Genomic DNA, 19344 nt, shown 5'->3' with positions numbered 1-19344 from the left:
GCCATAGGTGAGAGCTCAGGAGGAGGGCCCTTGGGAAGTGATGGTACAGGTCGACCTCAACCAAATGCCTGGTGGAGGAGCTCCCTTTTGCAGGCTCTGCGGAACTGCTCAAGTTCAATCAGGGCCCTGATCTCTGGGAGCTCATTCCGCCAGGGTGGAAAAAGCTCTCGCCCTGGTTGAGGCCAAGCAAGCTTCCCTGTCACTGTTATAGTTTCAAATCACACCAATATGCCAAATAATCCAATTTTATATGTGCAGGTATAAATAATACATTTTATCTTGTTCAACCATCCTCGAAATAAGTTTTAAGTTTGGTAGGAAAACAAATATTGCATATACTTTCCTCTGCCCCCCAAATTTTCTCTCTTACTCCCTCCTCATTTTACAGGAGTCTTCAGTTGTTGGCTTTGTTGTTTATTGAGGTCCCGGCCCCCAAAATAGAAAGAGCTACTTGTCCAGTAGCTAGAAAACTGTTGCAAGCATCCCAATGCAAGAGCAACAATTTATGTCTGTGCCCCCTGAGTGTAGACCAACACCCAACGCAAAGAGGGCTTGAATAGGCAGTGGCTGCAGCATCAGCAAAAGTGCCAGCCTGACCATTCCTAGCCAAGCAGAGCAACTCGGCTGCAGGACAGCCAGGGCCAGCTCAGAGAGAAGATCATGTGATCACCTCCTGGTCAGAGCCAAAGCAGAGGCCTCGGCAATACCAGGTCAGACTATACTTCACTCATCATCGCCTCTGGCATACCTTGAAAGTAACACCCCCTGCCCCACCCCAGCTACAGTTAGTAACCCTGTTTGACCTGATCCTTCCAGAAATGGCATTGTTCCTCAGCTTTGAACAGGGCATAAATAAATACCAGGGGACAGGGATGATCATGGGAGTTGATGCAGCACAAGGGTAACCAAGTTGCCATCAATTCACCCCCTTTCAGCCACATACACACCAAGTGGCCTTAGGCAAGCAACTCATAGCACTTCATCCTGCACGGCCATATTGTATCGTAATCCTGGCCTACCTTTCAGGGGGGTTGTACTGTGGCAGTATATGCAATATATACTCCTGGTAGAATACAGAATCGCACAATGCAGAGCTGGAAAATCATGACAAAACTGGATAGGAAGCAGACCCAATTAGACAGGGATACGCTCCTTTTAGGCATTGAGAAATACAAAACACGTTCTCATATTGCATGTTATGCCTTCACAGGAAAAACGGTTTATCACAAAACCTTGCAAGCATTCACAGCAGATTACGGTATTTTATTATAAACGGCAATAAAACGCAAGTAAATCCAGGAAACCGCTCATTTAGAAGCAACCTAAGGGCATTCTCTGCATACTTTTCAATTTTTGTCGCTTCTTTGCAGCTTTGCAGCTACTTGGTCATTTTAATCAATTTGTTGTTATTCTGACCCATTCTAATTCTAATGGTGATAGAATTTTATATACTAATAAAGGATTTGGATGAAAGTACTGCAGGTAAGCAGAAGAGTAGATATTAAGAGAAAAGGACGCTCCCTTCCTTCTCCCCCCTTCCATTTCCATTCCCTTCCCCGCGCTCCTGCAGCCTTACCTCCCGTCCGCGCCATCTTGACTCGCGCAGAACTGTCTTGCCCGCCTCGCCCAATCACAACCCTCCGTACCGGATCAGGTGACTCGCCCCGCCGCCCATTGGTTCCCCATTCGCCCAATCACGTCCTCGCTTTCGAACCGCGAAAGGGAAAAGAAAACTGCCAGGGCGCCAAGTTGCGTAGAGACACGGTAACGCAAACGTGAGTCGTAATAGACACTTCCGGCTCTGATTCGGCGCTTAGTGTTTGCGTGGCTGCCTTGCGTCCTTACCCCTCGGCAGAGCCCTCTGGACCAATCAGCTTCTGGCGAGAAATCCCCGGGAGTTCGAAGTTCCTCATTCGAGCGGGAGAATTCAGAGTCCTGGCTCCGTGGTGCAAGCGGCAGAGCAACGACATTCTCCGGCGGAGGAAGCGGCTTCGGTGCGCAGAAAGGGGGAAGGCACGTTGGGTTGAGCTTGATTGCCGGGGAAAGGACGCGACCACGGGCTGTTTCTTTGTACTCCGCTTTGTACTACTACAAGGAGTCTCCAAAGCGGCTTATAAACTCCGCGGTAGGAGATTTGGGGATGGAGCCTGGGAAGGGTGGAGTTTAGAGAGAGAGGGGGTTGCAATGCCATAGGTCCCCCGTCAAAATGCGGGGGTGGCCGGACTGGGGCAGCCCACATATTCATGGACTACAATTCCCATGGGTCTCTGCCAGCATGGTCAGTTGGCAGGGGCTTATGGAAATGTAGTTTATGAACATCTGGACAACCGTTGTTTGGCCACACCTGGTCTAAAACTACTATTTACACCAAGGGAATTGCTTTCTGGGGTCTGTGAATCAGTTATGACCCTGGGAAGAATCCAGCCCTTACCTGGAAGTTAACGATCCTATTTTATGGTGATTTTATCAAGCCTTTAATGGGTCATTTTTATGGATGGATTTTTTCTGTGTTTTATGCTTTTGTTGTTGATGGTTGAATTTCTTTTATCTTGTTTGGTTCCTTTCAGAGGTCTCTGGAGAGAAGAACTGCCTTTTAATATCCAAAGGTGTCTCAAAGTGACTTACAAGCCTCTTTCCTTCCTATCCCTGCAGCAGACACCCTGTGAGGTAGGTGAGGCTGAGAGAGCTCTGAGAGAACTGTGACAGGCCCAGTCACCCAGCCAAGTGCATGTGGAAGAGTGGGGAATCAAACCCAGTTCTCCAGAGTAGAAGCTGCTGCTCTTAACTACTACGTCAAGTCTCGGTAATCAACAGCACGTACAGGTATAGGTGTATCTGGGGCACGTGGACTATCCTCTGTTTTTCTCTGAAGTCTTCTACTCAGACATAATTCACATATTATTCAGTGGGGTTTACTCACTGAATAGTGTTTTTCGGATCATAGCCCATGTGTGAGATTTGGACTGTGCAGGCTAGCTCTGACCTATGCAGTATTCAGGATGTTTCCTTTGAAATCGTCGGTCCTAATGAGGCAAAGGTTTGGACTGACCAGAGGGTATGGATTATGGGAGCTTGAGAGCCAGTTTGGTGTAGTGGTTAGGAGTGCGGACGTCTAATCTTGCATGCCGGGATCGATTCTGCACTCCCCCACATGCAACCAGCTGGGTGACCTTGGGCTCGCACCAGCGCTGATAAAACTGTTCTGACCAAGCAGTGATATCAGAGCTCTCTCAGCCTCATCCACCTCACAGGGTGTCTGTTGTGGGGAGAGGAATGGGAAGGCGACTGTAAGCCGCTTTGAGCCTCCTTCGAGTAGGGAAAAGCGGCATATAAGAACCAACTCTTCTTCTTCATAAGTTCAGACAGTATGAGCTATCTCATTAATGGGTAGTAGAAAGTATTGATAAATTTCAGCCTACTTATGACTAGCAACCCTGTTGGGGGTCCAAAGTTATATTCTGTTTGCCTGGCTCTGTGTGGCAACCCTGAAGATGAAGAGTTGGTTTTTATACCCCTCTTTTCACAACCCAAATCAGTCTCAAAGTGGCTGACAATCGCCTTTCCCTTCCTTTCCACAACAGACACCCTGTGAAGTAGATGAGGCTGAGAGAGCTCTCACAGAACTGCCCTGTGAGAACAGCTCTAACAGGACTGCAACTGGCCTAAGGTCACTGGCTGCACGTGGAGGGGTGGGGAATCAAACCAGGCTCATCAGATTAGAAGCCGCTGCTCTTTACCATGACACCAAGCAGTCTCTCTGGACTTCCGTGGTGGTTTCCCACCCATGTACTAATCAAGGCTGGTCCTGCTTAGCTTCTGAGATCTGACCAGCCTGGCCCATCCAGGTCTGGGCTCTGTCATGAATGAGCTTATGATCAGGCCTTGTCTCCTCATTTGGGAAAAATGAGCTATTCTGGCAGTGGTCTCTTTTTCTCATATCAACGCTAGAACATGCCCTCTAGCATTTTCTTGCAAGATCGTCTTGCAGTCCTGTATCTGTTGCTGTTTGCTTGGATATCTTTGGAGAGGTGATCCATAAAAACATCCTCTGAGGCTTGTTCTGTTAGCTTGACAATACCAATTGCCTAACTCAGCTAATGAATTTTAGGCTAGATTAGCCCTCATGTTGGGGCTGGGCCCCTGAGCTGACAACAGATTTTAAAGGTATGCAAGTATCTGTAAATTTCTTCAAACTAAAATCTCTAGAAATGCTACAGTTTCTCCATTGCTGTGCTTGTTCCTACCTTTCCTTTGCCTATGCAGGTAGGAAATGAATGCTGCAGAGGATCAGCTGCTGGTCAGTTTAACAACTGAAGTCGTCGTAAATGTAGGGCCAGTAAGATTTGGTGAGGCCCAAAGAGACACCAAGACGGAAACACTTAAAGCGAAAGTTCGAGAGCAGAGCATGAAGGAGAAGTCCAAAAAATCCAACAAGGATATTGAAAAAGAAGCGAGTTCATCAAAAAAAGAGCTAGAGGAGGAACTGGGAAGTCAAAGAACAAAGCTAGCCCAAGCAGCCTGTGCTCTGCTCAACTCAGGGGGAGGAGTGATACGAGCCGAAATTGAGAACGAGGGCTATTCCTACAAGCAACACAAAATTGGACTGGACATAGAGAATTCCTTTCGGGACTGCATCCAATCTGATCTCTTCTCACAATACTTCGATATAGTCCAGGAAGGTTCTTGCTTGCAGATCTGGGTCAAAACATGGAGCAGCGAGAACGTCTCACAACACGCTGTCGTATCGAAGGCTCGCCTTTGCTGCTTGAAAACTGGACTGTTTCAGCGATCTGCAACCTCCATCGTGAAAACAAAACCCTTGGAGGCTCTGCTTTTTCTGAAAGCGAAGCGAGCTTCTGCAAAGAAAGATCCCGCAGAGATGGCAGGGCTGAGCCGGAAGAGGGCTCGTCTCTGGGACAACGCCCAGCAGTCCAGAGGAGCTGACGTGCAAGTGGAAGAAGATATTCTCCAGGCAGCTGCTCGGTTCTTCAAACGGGACAAGCTGGGATATAGAGAGTTCCTGGATTTTGCCGAGTCCACCGAAGTAGAGTTCAAAGGACTCCAAAAGGCTGAGGACATCTTGGGATTTGTCGGCACCACGCTGCCCAGATATGCCTGTGCTTTTGCAAACGCCCGAGGGGGATACTTAATTTTCGGCGTGGGGAATGACCGGCAGGTTACTGGGTATGAAGGGAGCTTACAAGCGGAACAACTGGAAATCAAAGTGCAGGAAACCATGGACGTGTTGCCCTACTTCCATTTTTGCACTTCTTTAGAGAAATTCAGAGGCCAATGTAAAACCATGCCCATTTATGACGCAGACGGAACAAGGCACGGTTGTGTCCTCGCCGTGCGGATTGAGCCGTTTTGCTGTGTCGTTTTTGAGGCCGCTCCTGATTCGTGGATTCTGAAGGACCACCGCGAGATGCGGAAACTGCGGGTGGATGAGTGGATCGAACTCATGATCGCAGAAGACCCAGGTTCTCTAATGACCGTGATGTACCTTGCAGGATTTAATGGGCAATTTATCTGTATGCCAGAATAGGGATCTATCTCCCTGCCCCGATGTTTATGAATTCTATCTGGAGAGGCATAGGAGGGGAAAAGAGCCTCTTAACATTTCTGCATGTTACCCCGTATCTTCAGGAAGTATTCTCAGTCTGGTCCCAATTCATGCTTGGAGACCAAAAGTAAAAGGATTTTTTTTTAAACCATCTAGTTCCTGTTCTAGAGCCTCTTGTGGCACAGAGTGGTAAGGCAGCCGTCTGAAAGCTTTGCCCATGAGGCTGGGAGTTCGATCCCAGCAGCCGGCTCAAGGTTGACTCAGCCTTCCATCCTTCCGAGGTCGGTAAAATGAGTACCCAGCTTGCTGGGGGGTGAAATGGTAATGACTGGGGAAGGCACTGGCAAACCACCCTGTATTGAGTCTGCCATGAAAACGCTAGAGGGCGTCACCCCAAGGGTCAGACATGACCCGGTGCTTGCACAGGGGATACCTTTACCTTTAGTTCCTGTTCTAGTAGAGATGCAGGTGGGTGGTTTTGACATACCCCTGATGGGGAGGGAGGAGAGTTTGAAACCCCCTCCCCCACTGCTACTTTTAACCATTTAAAGTGGCCTTTTCCGACCTTTTAACCATGGGAGTACCGCTGAAATATTTTGAAGTACTAGGAACTGATGTCAGCTGGCCATGCCCCCTCCCAAGAGTGGGGGAAGACTCAAATGGCAAAATTTAAAATGGCCCAATGGTCTGATTCAGTCAGCTTCATGTGTGAGCCAAAATAGTTTAAACAGTGGTCTTAAAAGTTCCCATGATCAGGGCTGCAGGGCAGTCGGGCTGAGTGTCTCCAATCCTGTCCCTTGCCACAACCCTCATTTTTGTATTGCAAAAGCCCCGTTTCAAAGGCCACATACAAAACCGCCCTGAGCCTCCGGGGAGGGCGATAGATAGATGGATGATAGATAGATAGAAATGGCTAAGGCCTGCAAAACCAATGCTTAGATGGCACCATTTGCCCTCAACTGTCAATGAGATTTCAGAATAAGTCAAAAGCTTGGGTGTACGATTGAGCGAACGTGAGACGTTTTTATTTCCCCTTCATTCCCTAGATCTTTCCCACTTCGCTCCTGGCTTCCAGATTGAATTGAGTCGGTCCTGTAAGCCCCCACTTGCTAAAACTGTATATTCTGCTAAAGACCTTACCTGCTTGAAGGACCTTCGAAGCTCTCTATGTCCCGGTGGGTTTGTGCGTGGATTCTGTAATATCAAACGTGGGTTGTGTCAATTAGACCGTTTATGCACTGGAGGTTTCATGCAGGGCTGCGGGGTGGGGTTTTAGTTGTGGCAGGCTGCCCCACCTCTTCCTGCACCCACATGGGGGAGCATTTGGCCTGGTGCACGTCGTCCGCTCCTGATTTGTGTTCTGACACAGGAGCTGGGGCAGTGAAGTTCCCAGTGCATAAATGGTTTGTGTGAGAATATTGAAGGTTACCTCACACGCTGCTCTTATTTTGTACACAGTTGGAGGGGGGGAAAAACATTAGCTAAAACCAGTATTTTAAAATGGCATTTGACACTTACGGAGGTCAGCTGGGCTGATCTGAGGCAGGATCCTATTTAGATGGGAAAGGTATTGGGGTGCTGTACACGCTGGTGCATAAACTGACCTGTTCCTGAAAGGTGAGCCACTTTAACCTATGCATGGTCAAACTATCTCTATATTTCTACATTCAACCAGAGTGTCTGAATGATAGTAAGGCATATAGGTAAATATTATCTGATTATTCGATTATGATGTCGATTCTACATGTTTATAAGGGTTAATGGACTGAACAAGGCGATTTCCCACTTCTGTGGCTAAAATACTCAATTTCACTTTCCATATTTTATATATATATATGTGTGTGTGTGTGTGTGTGTGTGTATAGGAGCCTCTTGTGGCGCAGAGTGGTAAGGTAGCCGTCTGAAAGCTCTGCCCATGAGGCTGGGAGTTCAATCCCAGCAGCCGGCTCAAGGTTGACTCAGCCTTCCATCCTTCCAAGGTTGGTAAAACGAGTACCCAGCTTGCTGGGGGGTAAACAGTAAAGAACAGCCCTTCTTTTTGGCTCTTGGATTCATAACTGCCTAAGCTCATAACAGCAGAAATTTTTTGCCCCTTGCATCTCTCTCTCTCTCTCCCCACTTTATCTGCAGCGTCTCTCTTCGCTTTACATGTTATTTGATACTGAATCCTCCTTGCTACAAGCACTAATGTGTAAAGGTTTTTTTCGCAGTTTGCTAAATTTTGTCTCCCTTGTGCCATGGATCCTATGCTGCTTTTCTCCCCAGCCCACTAAACGTGCAGTAACTTCAGCCGTGTCTCGGTGGTTTCTCTCATTTTAAAATAAACTGTTCTCAAACCTTTAGGAGATTCAAGCGGGATCACTCATAAACCAGAAGAACTTTGCGCAGAACTCTTCTACGAGTATCCGGGATTGGAGAACATTCTGAACAAGAAGATGGAGGAACTACAAATCTCAAAGGGAGTCCTGATCTTTTCAAGAAGCTGGGCTGTTGACGTTGGGCTTCCACAGCACCTGTGTGTTGCCTGTGATGTCCTCTTAGTTGCCACAGATACAGTTCCAAGGCTGTACACAATGACTGTGGATAAGAATTATCTTGTTTCCCCAGCAAGCCTTTTGCTGGACTATTCAAGCAGCGTTGCCCGTACATTAAAGCAGAAACTGGTGAATGAAGGCGGATACACTCAGAAAGTGTGTGTGATCCCGCATGTCATTGAAATTGGATCCAACGGAAAAATAAAGACAGATCTGAGACTGCCGGTCTCGTACCCTCCCGCCTACGAGGTCTCCAGGGGTGATTTAGAAGAACTGATGCAAGCCCTGACCATTGTCTTGCTCAGGTTTAGATCTTTCTTAAGCGACCAGCTTGGCTGTGAATTTTTCAACCTCCTCACCATCAAACAGCACGAGATCCTAACAAAGAACCTCCACAAGAGCAAGAAGCTGTTCGTCTACGGCCTCCCGGGATCAGGGAAGACCATTGTGGCCTTGCAGATCATAGAGAAGATAAAGAACGTCTTTCACTGCAGCGCCGATGAGATCCTTTACATCTGCGAAAACAGGCCTCTCTGTGAGTTTGTGCGGTAAGTGTTTTGCCAGGCAGCATTTCTGTCCATTTCTTTCTTGCCTCCCACTCTCAAAGCAGTTTGAAATGCCCCCACCACCACCACCACCACACTTTGGTTCTTGGGGTCTCCTGCCCTCCTGAAACTGGATCTCAGGGGCCATTTGGGGCTGCCACAGGAGGGAGAACATAAGAAAGCCACATTCTGTGAGTTGAAATCTTCGTATCCCCAGAAATATCAGTGTGGAAATACTAGGCCAGGAAATAAACACGTAAGTAAAGAGCTCAGGGCTGCTAGCTGGACAGGGGTGGGGGGGAACAGACAGGGGGGTTAACTCCAACTAATAGTCATCTTTACTGTGATTTATGTAAAGGGGGATTTTAAGGCTTCTAGGTTTCTATCATTTTATTGTAAACCGCTGCGAGTCTCTGGGAGTGGCGGTTTGTAAATCAAAGAATAAATAAATAAGTTTTTCTTTTCTAGAGCGAAAGATGCTTGCCAGGCTGTGACGCGGTTCAGTTTTCTGAGAGGGAAATACACTCAGTCGGTGAAGCACATCATAATCGACGAGGCCCAGAATTTCCGGTCGGAAGAGGACGATTGGTATGAGAAAGCGGTGAAAATCACACAAGCAGCTGCCCACAAGCCTGGCGTTCTATGGATCTTTTTGGATTATTTACAGAAAACCCATCCTATGGATTGTGGCCTTCCTCCCCCGAACCTCCAGCAACCTCAGGAATGGCTCACCGTCGGGGTGCGGAATGCCACCAAAATCTACGATGCCATGAAAGAGCAGATGCAGCGCATACTAGGCACCCCCAACGAACCGGACATTCCTTACGAACAGTTATACAATTTGGTGAGCGAGGCTCGGTGTGGTCACAGCCTAGGAGGTGTTTTAGTCCAGGCCGAAGCGCGCGATGAAAACGCGATCGCAGATTATATAGTCGGCAAATGCCTGCAGTACTTCCGAGATGGTTATTCCGGAGCAAACATCGCCGTCCTCTGCGATACAGTGCCCGAAAGTAAAAAATACCAACCCTTGCTGAAGTCTAGGATGTCGGGACCGATGAGAAAACTAAAGCTGTCGATAGATTTTACGGAAGCAGGTAACGAAAAGAGGGGCAGCATCGTTCTCGACAGTGTCCGCCGTTTCTCAGGCCTCGAAAGGGGCATCGTGTTCGGCATTTCCCTGCATCCTGGCCCAACGGTCGTTACTGAAAACCTGCTACTCTGCATGATGTCCAGGGCCAACTTGCACTATCATTTGCTGTTTGAGGATCAAAGAGGGGAGCGCTCGTAAATTTGTCGGCTTCAGCCAAGGTTTGATAGGTTTATACCAGTGGTTCTTAACCTTGAGAACGACCCTTTCGTGGCAGGGCAAGCAGCTTGGCCGGGGGGGGGGGGGCGCCATCCACACAACAGCCTTGTGGGGTAGATCGAGATAGAGCGTTTGTTTGTCTGGAGCAGCAGAAAAGAGCAAGATCGGCATGGTGGGGCAAGAGGCAGAACTGAACTGAGAAGTCCTGGGGGAAAAAACAATGTATATACAACCGTGAACCATGGATCTTCTCGCCATTGGTCAGTGTCAGTTTAATTTCTGTGAAAGAACCCTTGCATAATTTTATGGTTGGGGGTCACCACAACAGGAGGAACTGTATTAAAGGGTCGGGGCATTAGGAAGGTTGAGAACCACTAGTTTATACAAACTCTGACCAAACTTTTCAATGTGACCGTTCTAAGCCGGGGGGGGGGGGTGTGTGTGTAGCATCTGCACGCACCACAGTGCCTGCTGACTGTTGTTAGAAAGGGGCTTTTCGTGCTTTGGCTGTTTGTCGTATAATGCAGCCAGTGCAAAGTATTTATGCAGCCAGGCTTTTTATGCAAAGTATCCTCCCTGTGCAAATAATGGAGTCATTTACTAAAAACACAATGAGATTTGATTTTGCCAAAACACGCTTGGGATGCACAGCTGCCATTCTTCCTGCACAACTGGAAATTCTCTTAAAAGCATCAGATCTGTCCTGTTTTAACGTGATTAACATCTATTTGAATTATATAAATACTATATCACTATGCCAAATGTTGTTCACTTTTCAAAAATCATGTTCCTATCAAAATCTGGCCAGGAGGAAGAGCTGTGGCTCTGTGGCAGAGCATCTGCTTAGTATGCAGAAGGTCCCAGGTTCAATCCCCAGCATCTCCAGCTAAAAAAAACAAGTAGTAAGGGACAGGAAAGACCTCTGCTTGAGAACCCTGGAGAGCGGCTGGCCAACCTGAGCAGACAATGCCACCTGTGATTTTGTCTCTCCTTCCTCCTCCCTTTTGTAGTAGGGTGGGGGAGGTTCTGCCATAGCTGTTGCTGATATCCTTATTACGCTGTTGATTGCCCAGTTTAATGGGTTTTTAGTTGGATTCCTGTAACCCGCCATGAGCCTCTTGGGAGTGGTGGGCGTCAGAATCACATGATTGCTGCCATGTTTCAATCTGTTCTTTAGCCTCTGTGTAGCCATTTTGGAGTCTTGTCTGTTCCCTAACCTTGAACTGTCTGCTCATAAATTAATTTATGTAATAAGTAGTGTTATTATTGCAAGTAGTAGCCACTGGATGCTCCAAGATCAATGCTGTGTGTGTTATCGTAGTTGGCTGCTTTCCCAGACTGCACCTGGACATGGGGGGCTAATTGTGTCTGTGCTTATGTGAACATCTTTGGCGGAAAAGGTTGGTGGATAAGAACTGCGTTTTGAACTTGGAAGCCAGATTCGGCTTTGAACGCCCTGGATAGAACTGCTGTGAATAAACGCTTGCTTTTGAAAGAAGTCGTTGTTTCGAGTCTGTCATCCTGATTAATTAACCAACATTAATCAACATTAATTAACAAATTAATGATAATAATAAAATAATAATAATACTGACGGCTGAACGAGGGTCTGAATCAGTAAGGTAGCTTCGAATTGTATGTTTTTTTTTAATGTGTTGATTATAAACCATTCCTTAGGGATCCCAGGCTATGTTAGGCCAGCAACATAGGATCTGGCTGCGCACTTCCTACCGAGACAAATGTGACAGATGGTCTTTGGAACAGAGAGAGAAATTTCTTTCGGGGCATCTTCAGCTCTGCACAACCAAACCCGAACGCTCCATAGTTGGGGTCAGGCAGACTTGCTTCACATTGGATCCAGCTCTGCAGGCCCGGCTCCCAGTAATGGATCGCACAGGAGCAGCTGTCATTGTAGTTGCCCCCAAAGACGTAAATCCTGTTGTGCCAGCGAGCGACCCCCGGGAACGAGATGGAAATGGGCAGCTTTGGGATACAGACGTCTTGATTCAGTGTGCCGTCCTCCAGCAGGCAGACGCAGCGTCCGGTGAACCGGCGGTGCCCGTCAGTGACGTCCACGGACAGCCCGCCCACGACAAAAATGCAATTGTCCGACGCGACGGCACTCGCCTCGTAGAATTCAAAGGCCGCGAAGACCTGGTTCCAGGCTTCCGATGCCGGGTCGTAAACGAGAAATCCGTGGAACGGGTTTGGCACGTCAGCGTCGTCCGTGGTGGTCTCTCCGCCGATAAGGTACAGCTTGCGCCTGAACGCTGTCGAGGCAAAGTAGGCCAGGGAGAACGGAAGGTCGGAGACGGGGACCCATTCTTCTCGCTCCAAGTCGAAGCGTTCGGCAGACACGAGGGGCCCCATGTTATCCCACCCTGCCGCAGCATAGAGCTGATTGCGGCAGAGATGGAACGCGTGCCACGTTCGAGCCGTGGACATGGAGGGCAGCTGAGACCAGCAGTCCCACAAGGCGTCGTACACAAAGAGATTGTCCGAACAGGTGTTGTCTAAGTACCGTCCGCCGGCGACGTAGAGCTTGTGGCCCCAGGAGGCACAACCGGGGTAAGTCAGGGATTCCAGGTCGGGCAGCTGTTCCCACTGTTCTGTGGAAAGGTCGAAAAAATGCACGTGAGAATCCAGTTCTTCGTTCCCCAAGCTCATCTCGCTCCACTTGGGCAGGCCGATGCACGCCACGCCTTGGTGGTACATGCCCTGCCGGAGCCCTCCGCTGGCCTTCAGTCGTTCTTCTTCGCTGAGGTCCTCGTGCCGCCAAAGCACCGGCAGACCGAATTCTGACAGATCAACCTGGATCTCGGCAAGCTCTTCCGGCGTTATGAGAGGAAGGCGGACGTGAGACATCAGCTCTGCTAGTTTCAGGAGGCGTTCTCCGGGAAGATGCTGGACCCAGCGGGCCACGGCCCTGTAGACGACCAGTTCCGACTCTACTGCCAGGTGGTCTGAGGAGATGAGGCTGACCAGGGTGCTGAAGTCGAGGAGGAGGAAAGCGGGACTCTCCGAAAGGCCTTCAAAATGACAGGCGACGTAGGCCAAGGTCGGGCGGAGGAGAGGCCGGTGGTTATGGGAGTATGCCAGGGTGTAGAACTCCAGGCAGTTCTCCATGGAAAGGCTCTCCTTGAGGAATCTGCCGGGAGTAACAAAGGAGTCACATTTGGTTTGTTTATTCGTTGAAAACATTCCTATCCTGCCCTGCCCTGGTTAGCCCAGGCAAGCCTGATGCCAGATCTCAGAAGCTAAGTAAGGCTGAACCTGGGTAGTCTTTGGGTGAGAGCCCTCCAGGGATTTGGGGGATTGTTCCTCCAAGGAACACGAGGAGTCATGATGAAGAGCCAGCCAATGGCCAACCGCCTGTGAATGTCCCTAACCTGGCTTCCAGACGACCCTCAGATCTCGCAGACGCCATGCGATAAATAAGAATAAAATCTGATCCTTCCCTGTGTCCTTAGAGCAGCCTCTCTCAACTTTTTTGGCCATTGAGAAACCACTGAAACAGTCTCCAGGATTTGAGAAACCCCAGAAGTGGTGCAATTGTGCAGAATATGGTTGGGAAGCAGAGCTGTGGACATGCCTACCAGGGCCATTCATTGGTCATTTTGGGAAGGGGGGTGCGAGTCGACTTGGCCATAGCATCCCATAATTTTAAAAATATATTACAAAATAATTAACTCCCACCCTTCTGGGAAACCTTTCCAGGGCCGTTGAGAAAGCCTGCCTTAGATGCAAGGTGACAAAAACCATAGCAACCAATTGCCTAGACAACCGTTAAATGTAAACCATATGACACAACACAAGCCATTTGAAAGCATTTGCAGGTCACACCCATTCAATAATTTAAATATGCAGATTTGGCCAACGCAGAGGTGGCTCTGCCGGAAAAATTCACCCTCCTCCAAAAGCTTTTCGGAAGAGGACTGTCTTGCATGCTTTCCTGAACGGGGCAAGGCAAGGCACCCTCCCCACCTGCTCCAGCACTTGAGGTCTGTGGTGTGACCTTGGCCAGTCACAGTTCTCCCAGAGCTCTCTCGGTCCCACCCACCTCCCAGGCCGCCTGTTGTGGGGAGAGGAAGGGAAGGCGATTGTCAAGCCGCTTTGAGACTCCTTCGGGGAGTGAAAAGCGGGGTATAGCAATCCGACTCTTCTCCTCCTCGTGTGCCCAACCCTGGTTTCTCTTTCACCTGCTGATAATCTGCAGGGCGGGCAGGACCTGAAGCCTGCTGGCAGCTGTGAAGAGCTCTTCAGCCTGTCCGGCTGTGACAACCAGTTCTCCGGTGTAGATGTAATCCAGAAGGGTCTGGAGGGAAGAGTGGGAGAGTTCCTTGAGCTCGATTTCTGGTTCTTGGGATTCTTTGAAGGAGCTCGCGAACATGCGCCGGAAGTAGAAGCTGACGGAAGCCAAGATTGACCTGGAAGGGAAGGCAGGAGCAGAATGACCCACAGTCCATTATCATGCATTCCTCAGGCTGTGCACTCAGGTGCAAAAACCATGCCTGGGTCTGTTGCAAGAATGCACAACTTGCATTCTTGATGTATGCTGTTTTTGTCAGGCACAAAGAGTGGGAATCAGAGGTAGGTTGAATGGCATTGCCCTGTATCTTGCTGTGCATCTCATCTGTGTCTCTGATTTCAGAAGGAATTTCCAGTGCATTGATATTGACACCTCTCTATGCACAGCTAACGGCTAGTAATATATAACAACTTCAATATATATAACACCCCAGGCTTCTATATACCCTGTTAGGTTCTCATGTTCTATGTATGGCCTTGCTGTTTCTGCTGGAGCTCTTCCCATGGAGTGGAGCATCTTACCTGTGACAAGGGAACAGTCTTCCTTCGGCCACTAGAGTGACGTCACACAGCTGTTGAGTCTGGTACAGTTGTTTAATCCCTGCAGTGGGTGGGGAAAGGCACAGCTCAGGCGAAACCAAGGGACAAAGCACCAACCAGTCTGCATTCTGCTTCCAGCAGGGGCCAATTAGATTCTTCCAGGGAGCTCACAAACGGGGAAGCTTCCTTCCGTGGTTTGGGACCAGCATTTGATGCTCTGAGCTAGACTGGAGCAGCATATGGAGGTTCTGTTCCTCAGTCTCATGGCGAATAAGAGTGCAAGAGCCCTGTGGCATTGCACCCAAGGCCCATCCAGTCCGGTGTCAAAAACCAGCCACATTCCTCTGGGAAATCCAACAGCAGGACAAAAAGGCCAAAATCTCCCTTTGCCATTAGTTTATATTTTATTTATTTTGAGAGTTTTTTATACCCTACCTCTTGGGCTTTGCCATCTTGGGGCAGTGCACAACCATTTCCTAAAACAATAAAGTGAAACTACAGCTCATCCCCAAATTACGGAGACCAGTTCCGCTGGAGAAAACGGGAGCTAAGAGACATCACCGGAACCTCCCCTCAGGATGCTACAAACCTGACCCTGTTTAATGTGGTGCTTCAGGGACAACTTGTCTGTCTGGATATCATCGGCCATGCCTCTGGCTTTTGGAGAGCTGAGATTCTTGATTCTTAGGGACATCTGAAAACTAGAACGACAAACATTTCAGCCTTTTGGTTTGGGATTCACTCTGTACCTATGTACACTCTACTGACACAGTCCCACTGGCAAAACCTCCTCCATTACATGCGTCCATCCTTCCTGTCTTGGGGTGGTTTCCCGCTGGGACCATTGTCCATAAGTGCTCTGCGTTCAAGCACAAGCAACAGGCGTAGTAACCAGAGAGAATCTACCCATTGAGGATATTGCTGTTTTGGAAGCATTTGCCTCCTCCCCAGATTTCTCACCCTCAAAGGATCTGTGTTCAATTTTGATTATGAACTTCTTTAGAATCATAGAGTTGGAATAGAATCACAGAATCCTAGTGCTGGAATAGAATCATAGAATTGGAATAGAATCAGAATCATGGAATAGAATAATTTTTGTTGTTGTTAGTTGCGAAGTCAGGTTCGACCCATCGCGACCCCATGGACAATGATCCTCCAGGACCTCCTGTCCTCTACCATTCCCCGGAGTCCATTTAAGCTCGCACCGACTAATTCAGTGACTCCATCCAGCCACCTCATTCTCTGTCATCCCCTTCTTCTTTTGCCCTCAATCGCTCCCAGCATTAGGCTCTTCTCCAGGGAGTCCTTCCTTCTCATGAGGTGGCCAAAGTATTTGAGTTTCATCTTCAGGACCTGACCTTCTAAAGAGCAGTCAGGGCTGATCTCCTCTAGGACTGACCGTTGTGTTCGCCTTGCAGTGTTGGAATAGAATGAGAATCATGGAATAGAATCACAGAATCACAGTGCTGGAATAGAATCATAGAGTTGGAATAGAATCAGATTCATGGAATATAATCATTGAGTTGGAATAGAATCATAGAACTTCTTCCACTTTTCACTGATACTGGCAGAAATATACCATGTTGTCCCCCCCCTTTTTGAGAAAATTAGCACTCTTGGATAAGTATGAAAATACTTTAATTGCAGAAATCAAGGGAAGCCTGGGGAACCAAAAAGAACCCTGCCTGGAGCCACCCCTATCAGGGGCACAGCTGAGTATATTCCATGGGGGAGAAACGTTGGCCTTGCTCTGCCCGTGGAGGCAAAAGGAGAAAGAGCAGGATCGATACAGCCCTGGCCCATGGGCAGCACAGACCGCTGGCTTCCTTGCCGTGGTGACAACAAATGACATGAAGGACCACAAAAGCCCAACTTGGAAAACAGACGAGAACCATGAAGGTTAGGGATAAAACCACATCTAGAAAACTATAAGCAGTTTATTAGCAGAGCTCAAAGTGTTTACAAACCATCAAAGGCTATCTTCTTACCTTGTTGGGCACCCACAAAGCATCTCAGCAGGGCCACCACTAAGGCCAACAAGTTCAGCCCTAACCCGTTTTGATCATACTGATCTTCATCAGAAGCTGATATACAGGTAAACACAGTAATGCAGAGAAAAAGTGGTCAACTGGTTTCCCTTGGGACCTTTCCACAAAACAGGGTTTCCAATCCCCAGGAGAGGAACAGAAATATATGCTGGCTGGGAATTCTGCTTGGCTCATAACAACCAATATGCATACATTGCAGGACTAGAACCAGCTAGAAGAGATAAAAGAAGTATATATATATCCCCCTGTTGAAAACTGACATTTTTTTTCTGGCGGGAAGCTGCAGGTTTGGTTGGCACAATGGGTGCTACCGCAGCTCCCCCGCCCAGCAAAGGCTGCCTAGCTAGACCTGCCAGCTTGTCTCATTTTCTCTCCCCCCCCTCCCTCTCTACCTTTTGCCATTCCACCTTCTGGGTGCCTGGGACTGCCATCTCCTCCTCTGGGCAGAGCCATGTGAATTCCATGTATTAGAAACAGAAATATTCTCTCTCCAGGCATTTTGGATTCTGTTCTGCGTCGAGAACAGGAATGGCCCAGGAAACAGGCTCATCTCTTCCCATGCCAGCCAAGCCTACCTTACCTTTAGAAAAGAAATGTCTCTTTGAAAGGGGCGCCAAGCAACGTTAGCCAGCCCAAACCCCTAGAGTAACAATGCCTGACACCTTTGCTTGAGTCATAGAGGACCCTGTGCACAAAACCCGGCATTATTAGGTAGCCACAGTCCCTCCAACAAATCTATGAGCCAGCTTGGTGTTGTGGTTAACAGTGGTGGCTTTGATTCCCTACTCCTCCTCCATATCCAGCCAGCTGGGTGACCTTAGGCCAGTCACAGCCCTGATAGTGCTGTTCTCACAGAGCAGTAATATCAGGGCTCTCCTAGCCCCATTTGCCTCACAGGGTGCCTGTTGTCGGGAGAGGACGGAAAGGTGATTGTAAGCCGCTTTGAACTGAGATGCCTTCTGGTAGAGAAAAGCGGGGCATAAAACCCCAATTTGTCTTCTTGTTCCTCTCCCAGATATTCTGCCATGCTGCTTCAAGCTCTTCACAAAATGATTCCTCGCAAGCTGCAGAGCGGTTGCCTGACGTTTATAGACAGTGCTGTTCTGAAATAAAGCCCAGAGCTCAAACTGGATAATCTCCACATAATGTTGTGAGTTTCCTGCATTCTGCAGGGGATTGGACTAGAGGACCCTGGAGCTCGCTTCCAACTCTATGGTTCTGTGATTCCTTCTGATGGCCTCATAGTTTCTCTGAAGGCCTGGTGGCTCTTGGCCATAGCTCTCAACCCACAAAGTCCTGCAGACTGACGTTCCCTGGGGATAGGCCAATGCTAAACTGAACATTCCAAAGGAGAGGGTCTACTTCTCTGCCTCCCGTTTCGTTCCCTCTTCACCTTGCCGCCATGTTTTTGGGGGGTTTTTTGTTTGCGCTAGGACACGCGACCATTGTTAGGAATTAATGCTACCATTAGGGAAAGACAAACCCTTATCTATATTTAGCAGCGAAACTCAAAAAAAAAAAAAAAGAGTGACCATCTGATCTGTGTTCAGAGCTCAGGGGGACCCCTCCAACCTCCCCAAGGAATTTCACCCCAAGTGTTTATTTATTTTGCTAGTGGGTTTCTCAATGTGTGTTTTTTTTTTTTTTGCATTAAGACGCATGATTGCATTTATGATCTCATGCAAGGGAACTGGCCTGCTATCCCCAGAACTAATAGTTAAGCCATGACAACGGGTTGTGCCCCAGTCGTCACCATTATGTTCTCCCCACTGTCCCCCTTACGATGGGCAAGAAACCAATACGGAGGAGACCTGGAGAATACAGACAGCTGTGGAAATGACTGCAGTTCCCTAACCGTAGAGAACAAATAGAGATAAGAGAGAGTTTTGTTGGGCCACAGATCCAGAGTTCAAACATCTGCAATTGATTTTTGGGGTGTGTGCAGCAAAGATATACTTCCATCAACCCTTTGCCCGGTTCCCTAACTGAAGAGAACTGTTATCCTAGTCCTCGTCCTGTTCCAGATTGGTCATGCTTAATCTATTGTTTACCAACCTCGGTGGGTGTCTTCAGTTTTCATTTCTGCTTTTTCTCTCCCTCCACCCCCCCACCCCCCGAAAAATCTCTAGCTAATGGTCTCAATGATGGTCTTGAGATTGCAATCTTTGTTATGGTTTCTGTTGTCCTGCCTCGGCTGTCTCCCCTTTGAACGGGCATTTTTTAAAAAAGCGATGGTAAGGAATGAGATGAGACCACCGACTGCAGAAAGAGACATGACTTCTGGCTGGGCAGGGAAAGGAAAGTTTGACACTTCAGTATGTTAGTAAAGGTAAAGGTATCCCCTGTGCAAGCACCGGGTCATGTCCGACCCTTGGGGTGATGCCCTCCAGTGTTTTCATGGCAGACTCAATACGGGGTGGTTTGCCAGTGCCTTCCCCAGTCATTACCGTTTACCCCCCAGCAAGCTGGGTCCTCATTTTACCGACCTCGGGAGGATGGA

The 19344-nt window shown here is 48.4% G+C and overlaps 2 protein-coding genes and 1 non-coding gene across 15 annotated transcripts; 1 reads left to right on the top strand and 2 right to left on the bottom strand.

The window, feature by feature from the left end:
* Nucleotides 1-642: 642 nt before the first annotated feature.
* LOC143824960 (Z30 small nucleolar RNA) lies at nucleotides 643-739 on the bottom strand. The gene has a single exon (XR_013226923.1). It is a non-coding gene; the product is annotated as a Z30 small nucleolar RNA (small nucleolar RNA).
* A 1138-nt stretch (nucleotides 740-1877) lies between these two features.
* Nucleotides 1878-11481, top strand: LOC143824737 (schlafen family member 9-like). Of its 7 annotated transcripts, none has more exons than XM_077312296.1 (6): nucleotides 1878-1994; nucleotides 2656-2823; nucleotides 4264-5480; nucleotides 6610-6738; nucleotides 7907-8645; nucleotides 9111-11481. In XM_077312296.1, exons 3-6 carry the CDS (start codon nucleotides 4271-4273, stop codon nucleotides 9928-9930), a joined length of 2898 nt encoding a protein of 965 aa, XP_077168411.1. In that variant the 5' UTR covers nucleotides 1878-1994; nucleotides 2656-2823; nucleotides 4264-4270; the 3' UTR covers nucleotides 9931-11481. The 7 variants fall into 7 exon arrangements, with proteins under 7 accessions (XP_077168411.1, XP_077168412.1, XP_077168409.1 ...); XM_077312297.1 differs by having other exon boundaries at nucleotides 1888-1994; nucleotides 2568-2671; nucleotides 4268-5480; XM_077312294.1 differs by having other exon boundaries at nucleotides 1888-1994; nucleotides 2568-2823.
* A 71-nt stretch (nucleotides 11482-11552) lies between these two features.
* On the bottom strand, nucleotides 11553-17445 carry LOC143824739 (kelch-like protein 6). Of its 7 annotated transcripts, none has more exons than XM_077312309.1 (6): nucleotides 17425-17438; nucleotides 16196-16262; nucleotides 15386-15497; nucleotides 14779-14857; nucleotides 14148-14375; nucleotides 11553-13096 (listed from the first exon to the last, which is right to left on the bottom strand). In XM_077312309.1, the coding sequence occupies exons 5-6, from the start codon at nucleotides 14336-14338 to the stop codon at nucleotides 11641-11643; spliced, it is 1647 nt and encodes a 548-aa protein (XP_077168424.1). In that variant the 5' UTR covers nucleotides 14339-14375; nucleotides 14779-14857; nucleotides 15386-15497; nucleotides 16196-16262; nucleotides 17425-17438; the 3' UTR covers nucleotides 11553-11640. The 7 variants fall into 7 exon arrangements, with proteins under 7 accessions (XP_077168424.1, XP_077168419.1, XP_077168420.1 ...); XM_077312304.1 differs by having other exon boundaries at nucleotides 15391-15497; XM_077312305.1 differs by lacking the exon at nucleotides 16196-16262 and having other exon boundaries at nucleotides 15391-15497; nucleotides 17425-17445.
* Between the last annotated feature and the right edge of the window lie 1899 nt (nucleotides 17446-19344).

Source organism: Paroedura picta, chromosome 15, assembly GCF_049243985.1.
Source record: "Paroedura picta isolate Pp20150507F chromosome 15, Ppicta_v3.0, whole genome shotgun sequence".
NCBI classification, from domain to species: Eukaryota; Metazoa; Chordata; class Lepidosauria; order Squamata; family Gekkonidae; genus Paroedura; species Paroedura picta.
Note: the sequence above shows the minus strand (reverse complement) of the source record. Positions and strands in the feature narration are given on the sequence as shown.

Coding starts and splice junctions, on each gene's coding strand:
- LOC143824737 (XM_077312296.1), top strand. CDS start 4,271: ATGAATGCTGCAGAGGATCAGCTGCTGGTCAGTTTAACAACTGAAGTC. Junction 6,739..7,906: donor TCGAAGCTCTCTATGTCCCG/GTGGGTTTGTGC, acceptor TCAAACCTTTAG/GAGATTCAAGCGGGATCACT. Junction 8,646..9,110: donor CCTCTCTGTGAGTTTGTGCG/GTAAGTGTTTTG, acceptor TTTCTTTTCTAG/AGCGAAAGATGCTTGCCAGG.
- LOC143824739 (XM_077312303.1), bottom strand. CDS start 17,394: ATGAGCCTGTTTCCTGGGCCATTCCTGTTCTCGACGCAGAACAGAATC. Junction 14,858..15,390: donor GAAGCACCACATTAAACAGG/GTCAGGTTTGTA, acceptor CACCCACTGCAG/GGATTAAACAACTGTACCAG. Junction 13,097..14,147: donor GCCCTGCAGATTATCAGCAG/GTGAAAGAGAAA, acceptor TACTCCCGGCAG/ATTCCTCAAGGAGAGCCTTT.